Source organism: Porites lutea, chromosome 2, assembly GCF_958299795.1.
Source record: "Porites lutea chromosome 2, jaPorLute2.1, whole genome shotgun sequence".
Lineage (NCBI taxonomy): Eukaryota > Metazoa > Cnidaria > Anthozoa > Scleractinia > Poritidae > Porites > Porites lutea.
Genome location: NC_133202.1, coordinates 4451136 through 4474426, shown reverse-complemented (window position 1 = coordinate 4474426; position 23291 = coordinate 4451136). Strand labels below are relative to the sequence as shown.

The 23291-nt window shown below is 40.9% G+C and overlaps 1 protein-coding gene across 1 annotated transcript; it reads left to right on the top strand.

The window, feature by feature from the left end:
• The first annotated feature begins 1212 nt into the window (after positions 1-1212).
• On the top strand, positions 1213-20877 carry LOC140927475 (GATOR2 complex protein WDR59-like). Its single transcript, XM_073377135.1, has 21 exons — positions 1213-1293; positions 1875-1955; positions 2774-2811; positions 4104-4192; positions 4305-4421; positions 5075-5152; positions 5381-5555; positions 6329-6408; positions 6874-7086; positions 8377-8541; positions 8632-8727; positions 9526-9667; positions 11483-11555; positions 12824-12986; positions 13255-13382; positions 14089-14283; positions 17132-17315; positions 17714-17892; positions 18425-18567; positions 19284-19391; positions 19831-20877. The coding sequence occupies exons 2-21, from the start codon at positions 1924-1926 to the stop codon at positions 19965-19967; spliced, it is 2535 nt and encodes an 844-aa protein (XP_073233236.1). The 5' UTR covers positions 1213-1293; positions 1875-1923; the 3' UTR covers positions 19968-20877.
• Positions 20878-23291: the final 2414 nt, after the last annotated feature.

Genomic DNA, 23291 nt, shown 5'->3' with positions numbered 1-23291 from the left:
GAAGCTAATAAATGTAATATCTAAAATGTGTCAGGGTCGTACAACGTAAACATCGATAAAGGAATGTCACTCTCGAAGCTGTCGATATGTCCAGACACAAACGTAATTCTGCCCTGCTCCATACCTTTAAATGAAATATCTTGTTTTCCATCATCCTTTGAATGTCACCTGATGTTTTTCTTTTCTTTTCTTGGGGCTGAACAATGTTTGAGGCTTAATATATAATGTCTTCATAAGACGAACTATGCGGAAGCTTGGCGTAAATTCCTCGTGACGTCTGCTCCCAAGAAAGTTACGCTAATGTATTCAAGTTCTTTATTTGCCAATGAACTTTTCACCTTACAGGCAACTGTCATGGCTGTGGATTGTACGGGCCAGTTTACTGTGCTAGGATCGTAAGTGACTGTGATGATTTTACTTATATACTTATACACCCCCAACAGCCAGCTGTGAACCTGTAAAACAAAATCCAGCTTGTCCAGCATTTTACATTAGGCCTAAAACTTAAGATATCCTCAAATTTTTCAAAGGCAGTTAAGCTTTAGCTTTACTGTCACTTCACAGCAAATACCATCAGTTGCATCTAAGCGTGGACGTTGGTTAAGTTGTTTACATGTTTTTGATCAGCATGTTCCACTCACCTTTTATTTTTCTCAATTTTCAGTAACATTTTTCACCTCAGAAACAGCATAAAAAACAAATCAATTCAACAAACAGCTGCCTAATCTGCACGTGAACATTCGTCCATTGACACCCAAAACTTCCACAGTTTGGTGGCGAAACATGTCCTGTTTTCACCCAATAATTAGAACGCATTTTTCCGTCATGTGTACACACTTAGATGCAACCAATGGTATTTGTATTTGTAACTGAAACAAAACAATGATTTGCTTCCAAAATCAAGGCCCTCTAGACTAGTGGGTTTCAATGCTGATCATAGCTATTTCTTTTCACAGGAGGAAGGGACTAGCATTTGTAGACTTGAATGCTCCAAATGTAATCACCAAAAAAGTAACAAGGAACAGCAAATGGGAATGTGGAGCAATAGAGTGGAACCCTCACCTTTCGCATGCAAATATCTTTGCCAATGCGGTTAGTATTTTTGCCTAGAACTTCCTCATGGATTCATATTGTTTTGACCACTATAATTTTGTACTTGAAAGTAAGTAGCATACCCACCTACCCACCTGCCTACCTTTTTTTGCAGTCAAACCAAAAGACAGAGATTTGGTCCTGGAGAGATGGCAATGGTTTACAGCAACAAATTCTCAGAGGTCACACAAGATCAATAAGGTAATTGTGCATACCCACTTTTCATTTATGAGTGCAGAAAAAAAAGTGTTTATCATTTTCAGGGCTGTCACTCTTTTTTGAAAATAGCTGGGAAATTGAAAATAGTAGTGGGGAATTTGAACTTTCCTTCTAGTCAGTGTATTGAAATTCTACAAAATGAAGTTAGCGCTTAGGCATTAAGGACATCCTGCTTTAAATAGAAATGGTACAAATGTCTTACAATCATTAAAAATTTCCTTATACGTGGCTTAACGTAATTTAGGCAAAGTTAACCTCAAAGCAATGCTGGTCAGCAGTCTTTCAAACTATGCTGAGGGTGGCCCAATGCCTCCAGCAGGGGCACCTTGTGACTTGTATACATAATTGCTGGCTTGCAGTTCTTTGTAAAGTATTGGTGATGAGTTTAACTAAGGATCTGAATTTTCTTGGTCTGCTAAATTTTTCCCCTTTGTTCAATTTTTTTTTCATTGTTATATTATTAAAAAAAAGTATGGTTATTCAGCAACATTATTATCCTCTAGGATATCCTCAGTCATTTGACCTTTTGTATGTTGCTGCTTTTTTCCTTTCTTTGTTTTCAGTGATCTCAACTGGTCCTGGTTTGACCCTCACCTTCTCTCCACCTGTTCAATGGATCAGTTCATCTACATATGGGACTTGAGGTCAGAGGGAGGTGTAGATAATAGCAAAGGCAGCAGAACGGGGGCACAGGGGGGTCCATAGCCCCCCCAAACAACTCAGTGGGGTGTCATATAGCTTTCTTCCAAAATCACTAAAAGCAGAGTGACTACTAAAGTGTGATAGACATGTTACTTTATGTTAGCTATCCTTCTAAACCTAAGCACTCTCCAAACAGACTTATAATCCTGGGAGGGTGTAATCCCATATAAAAGTGACAGGGATGCTTGTCTGAAAATTAAAATACATTATTATTGAACCTTGAAGGCGAGATCAATGTGGGTGTGGCTCAAGCTTAAACTGACCCTTAAAGGAGTCCATACTAAAACGGACACTGCATTTTTAAGAAATTTCTTCATGTACAGCCCTAATTGATAACTGAATGGGCAAATATAGTGACTTTCTGTTCTAAACACCCTAATCGAGACCAAAATCTGCAATTCACATTCCAAAGTGAGATGAGGAGTATCCCTCCCCCCCTCCTCGGGTTCATATTCTCAGATAGGCTAATTTTGGAACAATAATTGTCACATCAAAGATGTACTGGTGTCTGTTGGGTGGACACAGTAAGGCTTGTTACACTACAAGGATTATTCCTCATTCATTTGTGAACAACTTACTCTGAAGCAATCGTCATCAAGTATTTATTTTGTAACGTTTGTTTGATTTGTGCAATTCAGTACTGCTAATATTAAGCTGGTTTTCACCATTTTATGGTCAGTTTGCAAGCAAAGATCTTATGGTACTTTCTTATCCAGGTGAAATATTTAAATTTAGCTTTTCCTTTTCATACTATTTTTAGAGATAGAAAGAAGCCAGCTAGTTCATTGCAAGCCATTGGTAAGTATTTATTGTTCTATTTCTCTTACACAGGTGTTACAGGTCAAAATTTAATTTCAGGGCCAAGTTGTTCAAAGCTGGGTTAAGATAACCCAGGGTTAGTGCGAGATTTGAATTTAGATTTGAAAGCTCAGAAAGCATTTCAGTTTTAATTCTTTTTGTCTACAAGTTGATGATTGGAAGCTCTAAAAATAGCACAGAAAATTATCCGAGAAAATGCTTTTGAACACAAGAAAAATAAACCCATGTACTTAAATTTAACCCTTGGTTAAGCGCTAATTGGCCTCCAAACAACTGGGCCCAGGTTAAAATTTTTTAACCTAGTTTCATTCTGAATTTCCTTTGTCTCCTAGCCCTAAATATTATTTATAATTTAGGGCTAGAAGACAAGGGAATTTAAGAATCAACCTAGGTTAAAAAATTTCAACCTGAATTTAATTTTAACCTGTAACACAGACATCAGTCCCCTATACAGATCGATCAATTTACTTTTGAGGGGGCTATGTCAAGAGGATAAGTTTCAATCCATGTCCATCCTTGTCATCCGTTGCAACAGATGACAGGAAACAGTTTAGAAACACCCTAAATATAGTCTTAAATGACAAAATTGGACCTTTATTTTTGGAATTCAATTGATATGAAAAAAGTTAAATAGCCTTGTAGAAGAGTAGCAAATAGGGTGTCATAGCCCTTTACAGGGATGTAGCTTAAATTTATAACAGACGAGAAGTGGCATTTGATGGGCAGGTAATATGAGAAGAAAACAGTTGCCTTTTTCAAGACTGCAATTTTAATCAGCCAGAAAAAAATATTATTTTGAGAACCGGGTATTTTCCCTGGCTCCTGGCTATTATCGACATCCCTGCCTTTAAGTGCCTTAATTTTACACTGCCTTTTTATGGAAGCTCACTATTCCAATGTGCAATTTTTTGTGACTAGATAAACAGATCTGTGCTTGTCTCAAATACAGTGTACTTGGAAGCTGAATGTATTAGTGCTGAACTCATGGTGCTAGCAGTAACTTTTGCTGGGCATAACTATTTCCTAGTTTCTGTTAAAATAATATTGTTCTGATTCTTAATAGAGTTTAATACATAGACTTAAGTAAACACATTTTTTTGGTTGTTTCTAAATATTCAGAGCTTTCATTAAGTTTTGAAGCCGCTGTAGCAAATGAAGATTCACCCGTAACATCTCACAAAAATTTACAGTGTCATCTTAAGCTTTCCACTTTGATCACCTGTAACATCAAGTGAGATGACGTCCATAACAGGTGTTTTTTATTATTATAGTTGGTGCCTCACAGGTTAAGTGGAACAGAGTAAATCGTCATGTGCTTGCTACCAGCCACGATGGTGACGTTAGAATCTGGGATCTCAGGGTCTGTATCGCATGTATCAGGTGTTACATCTGACTTCATTGTTTCTGTAACAACCTTTCATAAATGAAACACAGGCTTTTGTAAGTTATTTGATGTTTCCTGTTGTTAACAGAAAGGTAACACCCCAGTGGTGTACATCACAGCTCACTTATCAAAGATCCATGGCCTGGACTGGTCGCGTTCTTCTGGTACAACTCTAGTGACATGCAGCAATGATGCTACTGTAAAGGTGAGCCTAAACTAGTGTTCTCCAGAAAATCTGAAGAGGACGGAGAAATCATTGACGGCAATAGATACCCAGACACGCGAGTGCCTTTCAATCATAGGTAAGGAAATCGGAATTGCTCCCTCCTCCACTGGCAGAGTCTGGGTTCCTTCTGGGGTGGCCTGTGCCACAGATGGAACTTAACTTCTGGTTATGTCTGAGTGCGAAACAGCTATGAGATCCTCGTTCTGGGCCCCCAACTGAGTACCAGGATTTGAGCATACACCATGATTGACCTGTTAAAAAAGGCACTGTCATTTTGCCAGTCAGGTTGAAGGGAAGTTCGAAACACACTTCCAGTAATTTGTTGAGTCCACAGGGGACCCACAACAAGGATATCGGTAATACTTCACAGACGTTACTAACTGGGGTTAGATTATGTATGCAACGTAGGCTACTTCTGGGGTTAAGCTGTAATTTTGGGATCCCAGGAAATTGTATTTCAGTGCATTTTATGCAACCAGGATAAGGACTTGAGCCTTAAGATTTGTATCTTTTTTTACCCAAATTTGCTTTGTTTCACCCACCAAAGCACTGAGTAGTTCAACTTTACTTTGTTTAATAAAAACCATTCTTCTGGTCGTAATGTTTTTGTTTTTGTCCTGTATTTCTTTTAGTTGTGGAATACTGAACAGCCTCAACAACCAGAGAATACGTTGAATGCAAAATGTCCGGTTTGGAGGGCACGATTCACTGTAAGTTTCCTTTTATATTCCTTGCTGTCAGAGTAATATTTAATGAATTTTAAATTCTTAAAAGAAAAAAAAATTAAGGAAGTAATGATTCTAGGGAGGTTACAAAAACCACAACTGTGATGTGAACATCACAGCAATTAATAGGTTTATGACTAGAAATTCATTTCTCGCAAACTGAGAAACTGTAAAGTCCTACAGTTCTTAGCCCACTGTTCATTTACTTTGCAGCCATTTGGCGAAGGCCTTGTTACAGTGACTGTACCTCAGCTGAGACGAGGAGAGAACAGCTTGTCATTATGGAATATTCTAAACATGAACTCACCCATTGCATCCCCTGTTAACACATTTGTTGGTCATAGTGATGTCGTGTTAGAATTCCAGTGGAGATCTCAAAGGCTGGATGGTGAGCGCTTCAGCAATTCATTAACACATGGGTGGTCAACAATTTGCGAACTGGCTGGAAGCCCGTTGTTACGTCGTGCTCATACTAAAAACGTTAATGATTCTCTGATCAAATCGAACCTCATTAATAAAGACACCAAAGGCACCGAGCTACCGTATTTATTCGAATAAGCGCCCAACCTCGAATTAGCGCCCACCTCGGATAAGCGCCCATCCTAAAGGCAGAAAAAGTTAATAAGCGCCCAATCCCACCCCACCCCCTTTCCCCTCACACCCTCCAAAAATTGAATAAGTACTGGTGAGAGACTTCCCCGAAGACGGAGTTTTCTTCAGAGTATTTTACAGAAACCTTGCTTTGTTACATCTTCGCGTTTTGTTTTTACTATTTATTGTTTTGTTGCAAAATAAACGTACTACACTTACTGAAAATGTTGAAAATTTAATAAACGCCTAGCCTCGAATAAGCGCCCACTTTCAAGGTCCAAAAAGTTAATAAGCGCCCAGAGCGGTTAATCGAATAAATACGGTACTTGTCTTCATTGTAGCGGTAGGAATTTATGAAGTTTTCGTCCTGTTTTCTGTTGAGTCTACAGAAGCCTTAGCTTTTTACTTTTCCGTGTCATATATTATCTTATTCTTCATGATAAATCGTATTTCGCACACCTGCTCAAGGCCACGCCACTAAAGATTGCTAACTTCAGTTGCTTCCAATTTGACAACTAATATTTTCTCGTTTATTCAGGCAATAACTTGACCCTTTAATTTGTTTATCAGATGATGAACAGTTTCAACTCATTACCTGGGCCAAGGATCATTTTCTTAGACTGTGGGCAATTGAACCGAGAATGATCATGGTAAGTATTAAAAACAGTTTCACGGGATAGTTCACCCATTTTCAGAATCGGGATTAAATGCCCAGTTTCTTCTTAAGGGCTATTGAAAATCTCTTCTTCTTTTGTTTGGGCTTGTACTCTGCAGGGTAGCAGGGTTTTTTTGCAACAATTTGCACGAATTCAATCAGATTTCATTAGTGTGCAACTTGTTGCGGCGACAAAATTCTGTTGCGGAGACAAAGATTTTCACAAAAATTCTCCAGTACGCACGAGGCGATTTGTCGCTGCGACTTCTCGCCGCGACGTGTTGCTGCAACATGTCGCCTTGTGTGTTCCGACCTTCAGAGGCCGAAGCCGCTAGAAAAAACGCTTGACCGAAACCAGAAATCGCGCATGAAGAGTCTCTGGCACCCAGGGTATTAATAACGAGTTAAATATTTTCTAATTCAGATGAAGCAATAACTAATACTTTTCCTTTACCTACAGGCGTGTAGTGGAGATGCCACAGATAATTTTCCATCCCGCAACACAAGCGAAACAACTCTGGCCATATCTGATGACTTGATGGAATCAGTTCTTTCAGAGTCCGTGATTATTGATTCAGCCGATGTTGTTCCTAGTGTCGCGGTCCAGCCGCACACTCTACAACAGGAATTTGCGCTTATAAATGTCAACATTCCTAACGTCATTGTTGAGCAGGTAAATGCTTTCTTCTTCTCTCTCACTGTCTATTTAGGGTTTTAAAGTAATTGCCAGACCTATCAACGCCTGAGAAAACAGCTGATATCTGGCGAGGCCACCACTGGTTTCCCCGCGAAATGACGTCTGACGAATGAGCGCAGAAATTCCATTCTGATGACGCGTCACTACCCAGATCTGGGTGGTGCTTCTGATTGGTCGTGCCACGAGGGAAATTTGCTTTAACCAATCAGAAGTACTACTTAGATCTTGGTAGTGACGCTTCATCAGTATGGGATTTCTGCGCTCTTTGCTCTGACATCATTTCGCGGGGAAACTAGTGGTGGCGCCGCGTGTGAGTGTCGATTGTATACCCTTCAAAAGAGCTTTTACAAAATATAATATCCTGAAAGTTTGTGGCTTGCGCTGGTAGACATCTTTCCCGCCTTAGTTTTTTTCCGCGAAGAAAGGACTCTTTTATGATGGGAGAAAAATGGCGTCTTCTCGTTCAGGGTTGGTTAATGGAAGACAGAGCACTTTATTTGAATGTCAATGTATTTAGAAAGAAAGTGCTAAGTAAGGACATTATTTTTACGCGGGGCCGCCACTTTAAGAACCACGCAAAGGTCTATCCGTTTGCAAGGCAAAGAAAGTACCTTCATTTCTGAGTTATTTTAAGACCCCGAGTATTGGTCCGGCACTGAGAATCGAACCCACGACACCAGGCTCTGCAGTCAAGCGCCTTACGGACTGATCTAATCCTGCCGCGTCTTACTGTTATCAACTGAATTAAGTTAATAAGTCGTATTTACCGTAGTCAAAGGATTCACGAGTTGGCGTTTTGAGTACTAGCCCTTCGTGAGAGCAAATCAAAACTAGAGCTAGTTTGTTTTGTAAGTTCAAAGAGAAAGGAACCGAGGATTGATTTAACAATTGAACGTTGACTGTAACGTATTTACTATTGTAATATATTCTCACCCGGGAACACCCGGACATAAAGCCAAATGAGCCTAAATGCATTAGATATGGGAGAATCAGCCCGAGGCTTTGCGAGCCGGTGAACCAGGAGAGAATACGAGGTATGTCCATCGCTGCGGGGAGAAGGGTGGGGCGAGAACTGCTACAGAGGGTGGCGAGACATAAACTTTCATAGAACTGGCTGAATAATCAAGCAGGCTGCTCTTTAAACTGAGGAACAAGGTCTGCGGGTATGCCGTGTATTCTCCCGGGCCACGCTGAAAATGTTTGCGTTGAAGCAAATTTAAGCTCTTGTGCGTGTTTTCCCCAGTGAGAATAGTGCTTTGTTTCCAGATGGATGCGGGCCACAGGAGCTGTACCGTGTGTGCTACTAATGGACCCAATGTTGTGTCCCTGGTTATTACGTTCCCTGCTCAGTATCCCAACCAGGCCATCCCCTCGTTTGAGTTCACATCAGACACCTCCATTGACAAGAATACAAAGATCAAACTCATGAAGGTAAGATTGAGTGAAAACCTAGCGTTGAATTAATTTCTAAATTGCATCCAGGGGAAATTTGTCTCACTCGTTTTCCTTTCTTTGTGTCAGACTTTACGTGAAACAGCTCAAACACATGTGAAGTTGAACCAGACGTGTCTTGAGCCCTGCCTTAGGCAGTTAGTCAGCCATCTTGAAGAACTGACGGTGAGTAAGAACTTGTTCTCAATTTTTGATGGCTGATGTTTTTAACGGCCAATTGTCCCTTCCACAAGAGTGAACGATTAATAGAGGTGCTATCGCTTATAAGTCGATCTGTTTTAAGGGATTTATTGACAATTTTGTGCCTCGGAACGCTGGTAACTAGCCGCTATGTAGCCGGAGGGTGGCCGCTTAATAGCTCGATGTTTTGTTGAATTGCCCTATGGGGGATGGGGCTGTTTTGGGGCACTTATTTTGACCCCAGTCTTGTGCGCAACTTTGTAATAGCCAATGAAAAAAGTCAAAGCGTCCTCAAATCAGTCCCATAGTGCGTTGCGACTCAACATTGACCTAGTCTGGCGCCCAACTTCAAATACCGTAAACTTAAGTTAAAAAAGCGAATGAATTCTAAACGTATTTTAATCAGCACTGCTATGTTGCTTGTTTTGAAATGCTTTTTTAGTCTGGTTATAAGCTCTCCTAACTGGCTCTTTACCAAGTTGTTTAACCGTTTAAGCCCCGATATCCACGTATAAATTCTCCATACTGACCTTCATACATTTCCTTAAAAAAAAATTTTTGAGAGAGTTTGATAACAGATCAAAGCATTTTTTCCTTTGGTGATCATTTTATTAACTCTCACAATCATTTCTCTTGGCAACATATGGATATTTTTAGGAGAAAATTGATGTTGGTCACTATCGAGACTTAAATGGTTAAGCTAAGGGCTTGTAGGGGGAAATTTACGGTAGCCGATAACAGATCGCTCACTAGAGGTTCAACTGTGCTCTCTCATCCACTCAGCAACAAGATGATTTACCAATGGAGCAGTACACCTCAACTATGCCTCAGCTTCACGGCAGACTCGATCCAGTCTCCTACGGTAGTTACCTTGATGCAGCTATTCCATTCCCTCGCACTTCTGGCGCGAAATTCTGTGCTTGTGGTGAGTGGTGATAGAGCAATTTTCGTATAACTTTGAAAAATTGCTCCGGTAAGTGTTATTTGTTTTATCAGCCGATGGATGAAAAGATCAAAACATGGCCTCTTCGTTTTCCCGCCAAAGAAAACCCTAATATGGAGAAGGCATTGTTCGATTGGCCAATCGTTGTTGCAGTATGACGTCAAAGCGAAAAGCCACGCTCGTTTGAATCCGTTCGATAAACCAATCAAATCGCTCTATTTCCGTTCGTTTGTTGTTTCTGCTTTATTCGCGCGTTTTCATTTCAAGGTCATGCGAAAATCGCTCTGACACAGCATTATAACTCTTTCTCTGTCACCATTGATATGTTAAACTGTTAACCGGTCGTTTCAATACAAAGTCGCACAAGTCGTTTTGGTACGACCTCAGGCACTTAAATTTCACAAAAAATTTCGATCACTTGAAGTATAGTTTGCACGTGAACAAGAAAAGCATTTTGGGTGGATATTTTCGCCCTATAATCCAAGTTCGTGAAACTATTTACAACGAATGAACTTGTATCGAAAGCCGTTAGACTGCTAGCAGTCCCTTTGGATTGTCCAGGGTTCGTACAAAGTCTTGAATTCTTCAAAAAGTCTTGAATTTTGCCCAGCAGTTTTCAAGACCTGGAGAAAGTGTGGAAAATGATATAAAGTCCGCAGAAGTGATAAAAACTCTTGAGTTTCTTTTTTCAAAACTACAACAAGTGCTTTATAAGTGAAGTTTTTTCGTTTTGTTCAAATCTTATTCAATCTCTTGTTTAGGAAAAAAGTCTGGAAAAAGTCTTAAATTTTGGATCCAAAGATCTGTACGAACCCTGATTGTCGTGCGGGTGAGCATGTTAGGTGCTCGCGAACGAGGCGTGCCAGGCGTCGACTTGATGGACTGAAAAGGGACTGCTTACTTGCTGTCTTCTTCTTTGTTGGTGCATGGCAGAAAAAAGAGAGACTTAACTATGGTACTAATAAGCATAAAGCAATACATTCTGAAAATCTTAGAAGTCCGTCATGTTTGTGAATTAGTGTTGTAATTAAAATGCACTCGAATTAAGTAATTTAGCTTTTAAGTTTGTTATTGGCATGCGGCCGGTGTGACTGTCCCAAGTCACGGGCCACTTTCCTAACGAATACGAAGTAGAGCGGACTGGAAACCAAGGAAAAGGTCATGCTGGGATCAAATAATCAGCCAATCACAACATACGCACACAGTGGAATAAACCAATCAGATCGAGGTAAACATATGCAGCTAGCGAAAAGCGCGGGAAATCTGCTTGCCTTATGACGGGCAATAGTTTTACATATGATTGGTTGAGAGTTTCCGCCAATCGCAAAGCACAACAGAGCAAACCCAAGCAATCGCGAAATCCTATTTCAGAATTACTGCAAAACCACTCTTTTTTCGCTTTCTTGCTTTCGAATTTTGATCACTCTTACTCTCTGTGTTAACATATTCCCGACTAAGAGGTAGTGAATGGTCTTTGCATTTGAATACGGCGCTTTTCTTTTTCTGTCGGTATTTGAACATTCAGGATGGAAATTGTCTGTCGAGCAGTGAGCGCTTCGGAGAAAAAAATTGGCGATCAGGGAACACTGTGATTTAGCAACTTGATTCTCGGCTGTGTGTTGTCAAAAGCCTTTCACAAGAATAAGATCACATTGCAAACACGAGCCAATGAGAATTGCACGCTTGATTTTTCAAGCATTCGAGTTTCCAGTCAAGTTTCGTGAATACTACTGAAATATTTCAGAGAAAACTTTGAAACAGTCTCCAGACTGATTCATTTGTTGTCTCGTTTCTTAGGATTACTGGTTTGTTTCAATTTACCTGGAAAATACACTGGTCGAGTAGGGACTGGCGGAGAACCAACGCCAAGGTAGGCTTCGCACTGACCGCGGTCAAGCAAGAAAAATCGAGAAAGTCAGGTTTATCACTTTCAGTGGTCAAAATCCCACGAAATTGAAAGCACTTGTCGTAGACACTTGTTCCGCAAGTTGTATCTATGGTCAAGTACTGATACGGTAAAGTTTCGAAAGTAACAACTCTCGTTACCTACGGATTTAGCAGCCTTCTCCCATCGTTACTTTCCAGTAGCTAAAACGTGTGCCCTATTGTTTGAATAGGAATGTCAAAGATCATTATAATAAGGGAAATGACTTTTGAGGTCGCATCTTTCGTAGGGTCGTTTTTTTCCGGGGGATGGCTACTTTTCACAGCTGTGAATTTTATCGCTTCTTTCGAAGGGTCGCTATTTCGTAGGGTCGTTACTTTTGGAATACACTGCGAGACAAGCCACGCGAACGACTTCGTAAACGCTAAAAGCAACGCAAGAGAGAAACCTCTGCTCGCAGGGTACTCGGATCAGTTTGGTATCGCTTGTTATTTCTATCATTTCCCTTAGTTCTTGCAAGAATAGAAATTACATACTTTTGAGGTGGCTTCTTTTGTAGGGGCTGTTGTTTTGGTGGGGGATGGCTACCTTTCGGGATTTGGTAACACCTGTGAAATTTTATCGCTACTTTTGGGGGGTCTTTACTTTTGGAACTTTACGGTATATTCGCCAGTTTAGAAAGAGAGGAAACTGGGCCGAGTTCACTTTCGCAAAGACTTCTGGGACTGTTACTAGGGACAGGGAGAAAAATTGGCCAATAGCTGACTAGCGCGTCCCCAGTAACCATCTCAGAAACAATAGCTATTGCGGGACGCATTTCGGCTCCATTTCCCTTCTCGTTTCTAAAGTGGTAAATTGTCATAGTGTTTTGGAATTTGTTTGAAGACGGTCTGTTTATTTACTCATTGGGAGCTTTCCATTCAACCAAAATGTCGGCTTTGATTTTTCGACAACTTCCAGTAGCGAATGGAGCAGCATTTTCCAAAATTGCCATTAAGGAGGTCAACGTCGCGAGGTATACCCAAATTTTCGAAAAATTTTTTCCCGGAAGTTTTATTTCCATTCCACTTTGTTCCTGGAATTTCTAGAATTTTCGGTTGAATGGTCGGCATTTCGGAAATTCAACAGTGAAATTCTGGGATATTTTTTTACCATTCGCCGCTGTTTCCAATTTTTTGAAAGTTTTGGTTAAATGGAAAACGCCCATTCAGTTTCTTGGCGTACCCCTTATTGTTATTTGCTGTTGTCGCCAGGTCTCTATCGGCGTTTTCGGCGTACAGTTCTCGCCCCAGTAGCGGACCAGCCCTTCCCCCTCTCATCAACAGCTCCCTTCAGAAATCTCATCACCGACATACATTCAGTTCATTTGGTCAGCAGTCAACTGCAAGGGCCATGTTCTATAGGACACTTAGTCAGGTTTGTGTGTGAAGTATTGTTTTGATTCGTCTCTGTTATCTACAGAGGAAAGAACTTTTTCAGGAATGTAATGTAGAGTTAAGTCCATGTGATGCTAACTGATCTCAGTAACAACAAAAAGGAGACGAAGCGTAATGGAGTGAGCCGTTTATAGAACAATTCCTTTTACTGTATACTTCCTTAAACAGTTGGGAATATTACACGACTTTCTCGGAAATTTCTGTAATTTAGACTGGCTGATGACAGCTGTATTCTTTTTTTTTTTCAGCAAGAGGATTTACAAGAGATGCAAAAGTACGGTGGAGTGCCCTCACGAAAAAGTGATGTTGGTCTTGTTGTGATTCGTGACGTAAGCGCCATGATGCCCATACATCAGTCACTAGGCCAGGCCTACACGTGAGTATTATATACCACAATCTTGATATCAGGATGCTTTATTGCCTAGTCCCTGTACGGCGCTTACTAAGGCTTTCTCAGTCAATTCACTTTGGTGACGTATCCGAGGCGAACAGGCGGGAAACGGCCTCACTTCGTCGCTTGGACCACGTGACCCGAAACGCATTGGCGTGGCAAGGTGCCTTATTGAACATTTTGAGTTTCGGCTGAAGACTGGGTAGGTGTTTTGTCGAATTGCACTATGGGAATGTTTTAGAGACGCCATCGCTTCTTCCATTGGCTATTACAAAGCTGCGCAGGAATCTGGATCAAAATCCGTTCCCCAAAACTGTCACATAGCGCAATTGGACATAACATCGACCCAATCTTAAATGCGACGACCTTAAATAGCCTATGAGACATTTCAACAGAGGATTCTATGAAATGTGCCTTCTAAACTTGTTTTCGGTGCGGGTATTGCTGGGGTTGATTTGGGTGAGAAAGGATGTCTGTTTGTTTTAATTTTATAGTAAGAAACCAGCCACACAACAAGATAAAGCGGTTAAACAGCGTTCACTGGCTTGGCTTTGGGGGCTAGGTTGGGCGATGGCTTAATGTCCCATCCCCGTAAAAAAGTCTGATTATTACTTAAACCACTAGACGAAAGTATCACACAAATAGCTGGGTTTTTTTTAATATCATTAATAATAAACTAATTTTTCCCAAGGCTTGAGGGAAATGACATAAGTGACATTTGCAAGAAGAACCTGTCAGCTGCCATGACAACGGGGCGCAAAGATTTGGTGCAAACATGGTCTCTGATGAGCCTCATTCTCGACAAGAAACTTGCGCCCTCTGATGACTCAATGGACGAGTCGCCCTGGGCACTACATCCCTTTGGAAAGAAGATGGTTACTTCACTGTAAGTAGATCACATTCGTACGTTCTAATTCGCTTCGCTCAAAGCTGGTGGAATTGTTTGTACGCGTGCGATGCACGAGAGAAAAAACCTCTAGTATCCAGGGAATCCCGCTGGCTACGCAGGCTACTCAAAACCACAAAAAAAAAACAAACAAACAAAAACACCACTGGCCATTCATCGCCATCAGAAACCCCGCTAGTATTTTCTTGAGCCGTGTCTCCGAAATTAGGCATCTTCAAAGAGACTGTACACGATACGAAACTGAAATAATAATTTAGAAGCTCGAAAGGGCGGGGTTGCACGCGAGAGCGAGAGAGAAAGAGAACAAACTCTAACAGCATCTTTAATAGGCAAAACCAACCAATCGGAAGCGACTACAAGCGCACCGCGAAACTAAGGTGCAAACTGGAATAAAGAATTCGAGGCTAAAATTCCAGTGGAAAATATATAAAAACGCACCCGCGTTTTTGCTGGATTAAGGAGATTTTCATGTGACTTTCATCAGATAACTGAAACAACTAAAGAATCACACCAATAATATTGAGTTCTAGACTATTGGAGATTGTCTATAAGCACTCGCGAGGAACGAGGGACTAGCCGAAGTACACGTTTCGGCGCGTTGCTTCCTCGTTACACGCGGCTCGAAGATTGCGTGCTGACTCGACTGAGTAAAAGAACCGATAAGAGTCCAATCTAAACCCAATCTAATAACATGTTTTTCGACGTTTATGAACTCGTGGCGGGGGTGGGGTGGGGGGGGGGGGGGGGGGGGCGACGACGCTAGTGTATTTGTCACGAATCAAGTCCAAATATTTGCAGTAGTCATCCTGGGAAAACAGTTTGATGGCCATAATAAAAACAACTACTGCTTGTACCAGTTGTACTCTAGAGACTCCCTACTTATTTCTATCAAGACTCTTCTTGGCAAGAAGTATAGAACATCATTGCGTGGGAAGACCCTGAAGGCAGCTGAACTTGATCAATTTTTGACAACTTTTGTTTTAGTCAATAACAAGCTGCTTTATCAGAGACAGACTCCTTTAAGCATTCTCTTCAAACAAACAACATTTTTGGCAAGGGCTAAAATCCTAATATAGCCCTGACTGGACCTATTTTCAACAAAACACGTACTTTGATAAATTCCTGCGGCCAGTATTACATTCTGAAAACGATGCCATTCTGAGACAAACAAATTCTTGGCAGGAACCCAAAGCCAAACACGGAAACAATATTTTTGATCTTGTAGTATGTGGTCATGTTTATCTCATTTCCTCGATTGGACACCGGATCCCGACTAATGAACAATTTTGGTCAGCCCCTCCACCGGTTTTTGTTTTTATTGTTTAATTTCAACTAGAGCGGTAAAGATTCATCGGCACTGGCTCTGTAATCAGTTAACTTGCGTGAGTTTGGTAATATGTCTGAAACGTGGGCGGATATAACTCCTGGAGCACGCAAATATATAGACGTTTGTATGGTGCGGTGGGGGCGTGATCTCGTCCCCGCCTCTTTACCAAACGTCTATTAAGTTTCGTGTTATTGCGGAGCGACATCGTCGTTATTTTTCAACCAATTTCTCTCAGACTTGGCAAGGTTACTGCCTCGTAAGGCGTTACTTTCCAGCGGTGTTCGTGGAGTTTCGCTGCCTGATTCATGTGGAAAGTTGAAACAAAAGCAATTTCTATTCCACATAGTTTACATACAACGGTAATTACACCCTCCGTTCATTAATTACATGCAGGTATAAGAAATCGGAAAAAAACCCTTGTTCTAAAGCAACATATATTTTTGGAATGAAAAGCTATAGGTGTAATGAAAAAGAAAACAGAAACTAACTAAATAGCCGAAATAAGTAACTAATTGGATGTGCCAACATAACCATTCTCTACTTTCGAATCCCATATAATACACTCTGTTTGCCCCCGAAACTGTTGTTTTCAAACCTTCCAGGGAGTTCTGCATATTCCCAAAAGTATATGAAAACAATAAGTTATTCAGATGGGGGGGAGGGGGTGGGGGGACAAACAAAGTGTATTATAGGGGATGCGAAAGTAGTCAATTCACATCCTCTAGCGTTGGAAATTGAAAATGATGTCAATTTTTTGAAGAGGTGTTTTTGGTCGCGGGGGCATATTGAATCGCGTTGTAAGGGAGAATTCAGGTCACTGAAGTCGCTAAAGATCACTTGTCTACTCTCTCAAAGACAAGATATGGTCATGATGAGACTTTTTTCCCTTTTAGAAAAGAGCCTAAACATATCTTTTTACCCAGATTTGCCGCGTTGTTTAGCACACTAAAGGCTAAAGGCTTTAGCCTTGAACCCATTACCCCTTTTTAGTCTCCTCTGCTCTGTGAATCTGGCAGTAAAAAACCGCTTTTTATCAAGAGTTTTTTTAAACATTTCTTTGTCTTTTATGTCCTGTGTATGTATCTGTAGGTGTTTTAAGGGGCTGTTACGCCTAGTCTCCGTTGACTATATTCCCCTTAAGATGAACTTAACTTCTTTCGTTCATTCAGTTTCATCTATTCATTAATCCCGAGATTCTCAATATTTTTCTCAGTGTTTTCCGAGGGGATATTCATTAAAGGGTATGTTATTTAGTCCTCGCGAAGAACAACGTCTACAATACAGTTCAATTTTAATACAATAACTCTTAGCGAGCGGTCCAAATTTGGGGCTAACAGTTTACGTTTAGCCTCTGACCTCATATATTTTGCAGTATTACCCTCTCTCAGACTTCTGGCGGGAAACAGTTTTGTTGTTAGATGTCATGTGACGGATTCTTACCTCAATGAACCTAATGACAGAGCGCATTTGGTATTAACAAAATTATTTATTTATCTCCAGCATGGATTATTACTTAAGCATCCGGGACATACAGACTCTAGGGATGCTCTCATGCGTTTTGGCTCATCACTCACTCCCAGACTCCTTCAAGCCGCCGAAAAGTATCTTCAAGCCGGATATTATTCCCTTGAGCAAGTCCTTTACGTTTGGTTCTTCACCATCATACAGTGACCCACCATCACAGGTAAGCAATGTCATAGCCGTTTCTCATTCATAGAGCGGTTTTCAATTTCGGTGAGTGGACTGAAACTTGCCTGAAGCCGAGGAGTTTAGCCAGTGTTTAATTTTAAGCCATTTTCAGTTTGGCGAACGCTTTTATGTAAACACCACTTATCGTTAACAGTTTCATTAAAGTATATAAAATGAACTAGAAAAGCATTTGCCTTCCTAAAATATCCCACTAAGGAAGAAATCTGGAGGTTCCAAGATTTCCTAAACCGCGGTCTAAGTTAGACTTCGTTTAAATAACCGACCCACTGTTTTTTTAGACGTTCTCGTTACCGTCGCGTCGTTGAATCATAAAGTCCCTAATTCGACCCTTATGTGTCCTCTGATTGTTTGCTCTCTTATTGTTATTTGCAGTCTTTCAAGCGCCCCAAGTCACTTAGTAACGTCACGGACCATGCCGGACACGAATCCCCGTCAAGTGAATGGAGCGAAGTTACGTTCCCTCCGCTGAGTGGTGGATGGTCCCCACCAGTGTTTATCCGCACAAAGGATCCTCGGGAAGAACAGCGAAAACAATATGAAAAGGACTGTCGGTAAGTAAGACGAGAAAGACTACGAGAAAGAGATTTTTTCAATACTAAGTAGTGTGCACTCGTGAACCAGCGTCATTTTTGCGGGAAAACGGTATAGCCGTCTCCATTACGTTACGGGTTTTTATAGGGAAAGGAGTTATCAAATGTCCGAAGTTTTATCATTTCGCGATCGTCAGGGGGCTTAACCTCCTTCAAAAAAATAACCGTGTTATCTTTCTGGTGAAGAATGTAAGATGTTAGCCTGCGTGGCAAGCGCTTGGAAGTAGTGGGCGAAAGAGAGAACGGGGGCGCGCGAGGGAGACACGTGAGTGGCGTGTCTCCTTCTCGCGCGCCCTTTTTTTTTGTGCCCACTATTTCCAAGCGCCTGCTACGCAGGCTAGTAAAATGAAACTTTTCGGGGTCTTTGTTTTTTCCGAATACGCGAAAAAAACTTTCAGCCACATCTCGTCCTCGAATCCAAAGGTCTCTAATACCTTTGACAATTAAACCAATTTTTTCGTTTATTTGTGTCTTTACGTCGGTTCTTTTCCAGATTTGTTGATGCTTCGAAGCTTCGATTGCATGATCATTACATAAAGCAGTACGCTGATGTGCTGTACCGCTGGAATCTACTGGGCAAAAGAGCTGAAGTCATCAAGTTCCTTAGTGAGGCGCAACAACCACACAGCGGTGTTGGTGAGTCAGGTCCTTGGTATTATAAATAATAAAAGGTCTCATTTGACCATGAAAACAAGCTTTGTTTTCCTCAAATTCTTTCATAAGTCGCTCGAGTTTTCTAGTTTCGGGCTTAAAGGAGCTGTGTCACGGCAGTCCAGTTCATTTTGTTTAATTTTACCATTTACTCGTCCTCAATCGCTATGGAACTTAAAGTAAGCAAAGAACTTACAGGTAAATGACAAAATCAGAGATCCAAGACAAACAAATATGTCTCCTGAGCATTATTTCTGAAGTTGCAAGCAGCAGGAATCAACTTTGAAAAGCTGTTAGGCTGAACAGTTTTCAAAAACTCTAATTTCAATCCGTTTCAATCTTCGTCAATTTTGCCCATCCGTGGCATCTGTTGTTTCTGTTATGTTATTTTGACCTTCCTTTAAAGTTTTAAGCGGTTATTTTTATGTTCCTCTTTATTTAACGGGCATTTGGTAATTTCCTAATTTGGCTGAATTTCGTGACACAGCACTTTTAAATACTTAACTTGTTGCATAACTAAACCCAACAAACAAAGGCAACATAATTGAGAAAGTGGACCTCGTAAAAGAATGGCAATGGATGGCCCTTGGGAACAAACACACAAACCAAAGCGACTGCGACAAAACTGTTTTTGACGCTCTCTATCACTCACTGATATCAGTGATATCTCTAGAGTCAGACGTTTTGTTGTTTTGTGTTAGAATTCAGCACCAAATGTCACAGTTGTTCACAGAAGCTGCGAGGAGCTCAGTGTTGGTCTTGTAAAGCCATGGGACTACAGTGCGTTATATGTCACGTTGCTGTCAGAGGTAAGAATCATCTTGAAAGTGGCCGGTCAACCGAACCCCCCCTCCCCCTCCTTATTGAAGGCCTCTTTTAGGAAGGCTTCTGGTGGCATTTTGTGCCAAGAAGTCACTTTCTTGTGTTTATCCGAAAAAATTAACCATGTTTACATACGAGAGGCTCAGAGAAAATATTAAATGATGACTATGTGAATTTCACAGGTATTTGAACCGCGGAATAAAGAAATAAATGTAAATAAGGTCATGCAAAAAGATAGCGTGAAAAATTTCAGGCTTTCTAGGATTTCAACCCTGATCTCTGCGATACCGCGCCGGTGCAGCGGCCTAGCCAGTTGAGCTAACAAGCCAACTGGGTGCTGGCTTTCTTTTCGCAACTGCATAAGTTGCGTCTTTAACCGCCAATATTGTTTTTTTTTTTGTTTATTATGTGTTTGATATTTTTCAGGAGCCAGTAACTTCTGTGTCGCATGCGGCCATGGAGGACATACTTATCATCTGAAGACATGGTTCGAATCAATGGACGTGTGCCCCTCTGGGTGCGGCTGTAGGTGCTTAGAAGTTGGCACGTTTATTGTAGACTGACCACAGCCCCACATGTTAGTGTGCCAGAGAACGAAATAAGGAATGAAGAAAAGAGTGGAACAATATTCGTGCCAAGGGAGTACCGTAAACCCCTTGATGATACTGAAAACAATTTGCTGTCATTCCTACTGAGGGCTACAGCCTAAAGCGGACCTAGAAAAGCTGGAACAGTATGGTTTTCTATGCGCCATTTAGAGCGTGTTTGGGCTGACAGATCAGGCGCTATTTAATACCATGGTGCACTGTGAATCGTCGTCAGCTTTGCCCTGACTACTGTGGCTCCAGAGGTCCGTTTATACAGAAAATGAAAACCAGTTGTGACTTTCTCGATCGTCTTCATGACGTACAGTAGTTATCTTGGTACTGTATTTACCACAATCAAGTAAAAGGTCTGCAAAAGCTTTTAATGACAGAAACAGTGGAGTTAAACGGAATTATGATTCTGATGAGTATTGCCATGGAGATTAAGACAAAGAACGTGTCGGTTTGAGTTCAGACAGACATCCTCTAATGATACCTCCGCCGCCACAAGCGAGAGCTGTTATGAACAGCAAGATACATTGCGTACATTTCTATGTCACGGTGACAATTGTTTAACCTAAGCCCGGTTCAAACGTTGTGACATGATAACCTAACATTAACAAAGTTCGACAATAGAGTGACTTTTGGAGAGAGGATTTTTTTTATAAAGCGTATTTGGTCGACCCAATCTGGCAGCTAGATTTGTCTGAACGACAAATGAAATCAGCCTGACAAGTAAAGCAGGTTCTCAGGATCATTTTACTGTTTTTAAATTTTTAAAATTTGGTACAGTCAGGTGTTCTCTGTTAACCTAGTTGAATTGTCCTGGCAGTCGCTAAAAAAATGAGTAGAGAGAACTGATTGACCTTGGCCACATAAGAAAATTGTAAAAATAAACAAGAAATAAATTTAATTTTCATCCATACAACAGGCCTTGATCAACGTCGCGTGCTATTTCCACACTATATTGGCTCGTTGACCTGCTGTCGGTGGCGCGAGACTGGGGAGAGGGAGGGGTCTTCAACAGCTAGTGCGCATGATCTTTTGCTTTTTTAAAAACACAATGCTCCCAGCCCCACCGGTGTCTGCGTAGAGCATTACATGAATGGGTCCCTAGCGGCTGTGAAGGAGACTATATCCTTATTTGAACTATTTAGGATTGTGCGACCCAAACAGGTTTCATGTTGCAGGGTTGTGAACATATGTATTGAATTTAATTTAAAATGAGTTCTTACGTTTCATTTCGTTTTAGGAGATTGGAATGTTTTTGGTCTAGGTCTGATAGTGAGTAGGAGAAATCACTTCTTGGGTTTGAAACTAGCTTAAGGGTTTTAAGAAGCTGAATATAAAACGCGAAGCCTCTTTTAAAATGTTAGGCAGAAAGACTAGGATCTGTGCATAGTGCATTGTGCAATCATGGTTCCTATCCTTATATCAGTGTCTTACCCTTCGACCGAATCAAGTGATTCAAAACGGATAGGCCGCATACGATTGGCTCGAAAAGCGATTTGGTTGATTTTAAGGTTGATTGGCACATGCTTCCTCCGTGCCTGCTCCCCTGGTCCCACTCGTCCCAGTGAGAAATTTCCGGAAGTGTTGGAACGTCTTAAAGGGTAGTCCTGTTTTCACGGAGGGAATCGGTTCCAAACGGAAAGTCCTGTTCCATTTCTTCAAACCCACAACAACAACGATAAGCTTTATTTGCATGACCGTTAACTTTACAGTATTTCAGAAGCGTATACCGGATAAACCAAGACAGCGATTAAAACTACATCGATAACAATTTATTCCAAAGATTAAAACAAAAAGGAACCCTATTAATTAAATGCCGAGTAAAAGAAAAAACGGAGGAGAAGGTAAAAGACGAGATGGCTATGTCAATTTTGTCTTCTGCACGTGCTTGTACTTTATAGCTACGTAATTCAACATCAGGGACGATTTAAAGTTTTTAATAGCGTAGTGCTCGATTTATAAGCAACTTTTTGGGCAGCTTTGATTCTTCTTTGCCTGATAGTTTGCAGAAACTGCTCTCGTGTATCTTCAAACCGCGCATTTCATCAAAATTTCCCGGGGCGAATGGGGTAAACCCTGGGAAAAAGCAGACACGGGAATTAAACAAACCCCCGCCATGACTAATTCCCCGGAAAACGTTACGTCAAATTTAATTCAGCCGGATAATTTCGAAACATCATCTTTTTTTACACGGGCTGCGAGGACTAACAGGATTTATTTTTACATAAGCTCGGATTCCTTTATTCTTCTCGGGGGGAATATATTACATAACCTCCGAATCAACTTGTCTGAAAAGCTGGGTGCGGCTTTGATTGTTTGAAGGGAAGAGCGGGGCTAATGAACAGCTAATTAAAATGCGAGGGGATTATGTCTTAATATGTTAGGGGGATAAGTGACTTATCCCCCTTGCATATTAATACATAATCCCCTCGCAGTTTAATTAGCTTGTCATAAAAAAAAACAATTTACAAATGTTTATTTTAAATATTAAACACGACACTATAATTTCTAAAATTAAACTGAGCTGCGTTTCATTTGCGCCACATTCACGGATTTTCCTAGTTGTTGGTTCATCGCCTTCCACAGCCAGAACGACAGTCTGAAATTGAACAGCGTCTTTAAAATTCTACGGTTCCACGAAAGTGTCACTGTCATGGTAAGGTGTTCCGTTCTTTAACCAGTCATCCCAAACTCGTGTACTCCATGAAGACATGTAGTTGACCTCTGTGTGTTTTGTGGTATTCTCGCTTCATTCCTCGACTGAATTTCCTTGTCAGTTACAGTGACAGTTACAGTAGTGAACCCTCGCCCGGAATCTTCTTTATCTGTAAACATGCAGGTCGGTCGAAAGATCCTTGGTGCGAAAATTGAAAATGTCAACTGCTTGCTCGTTGTCTGCACCCGCAAATGAAGAGTCAACATTGTTTTCTGAAAGCTCAATTGCAGTACCGCTATTAAAGCTGCTTTAGTTTGAGTAATATACCAATATACGGCTCTACTTCTGATAGATCTGAATCGCTCGAAACTGCTAGGCTCTTTAGGCTGTTTCTAGCATTCACTACGAACAACTAACTCGAAATGCAACTTTGAGAAACTAACATAATTAAAAAGCTGAGAAACTTGTGAATCCCACCAGTGCCAGCATGGAGTGTTAAAAAACAAAAGAAAGATCAACAATGGAGACATTTTTCAGGGGCACCCAACGAGAATATAGTTCAAAACCACTTAAAGATGCCATTGTTGAACGTATTTTAGTATTTAAACGGTAGATAAAGGCATATTTTTATCCCC

Bases quoted from the DNA above. Each gene is read 5' to 3' on its own strand.
- LOC140927475 (XM_073377135.1), top strand. From the start codon at position 1,924: ATGGATCAGTTCATCTACATATGGGACTTGAG. The intron at 8,728-9,525 runs GTGAGTAAGAAC...TCATCCACTCAG, and splicing joins GCCATCTTGAAGAACTGACG to CAACAAGATGATTTACCAAT. The intron at 14,284-17,131 runs GTAAGTAGATCA...ATTTATCTCCAG, and splicing joins AAGAAGATGGTTACTTCACT to CATGGATTATTACTTAAGCA.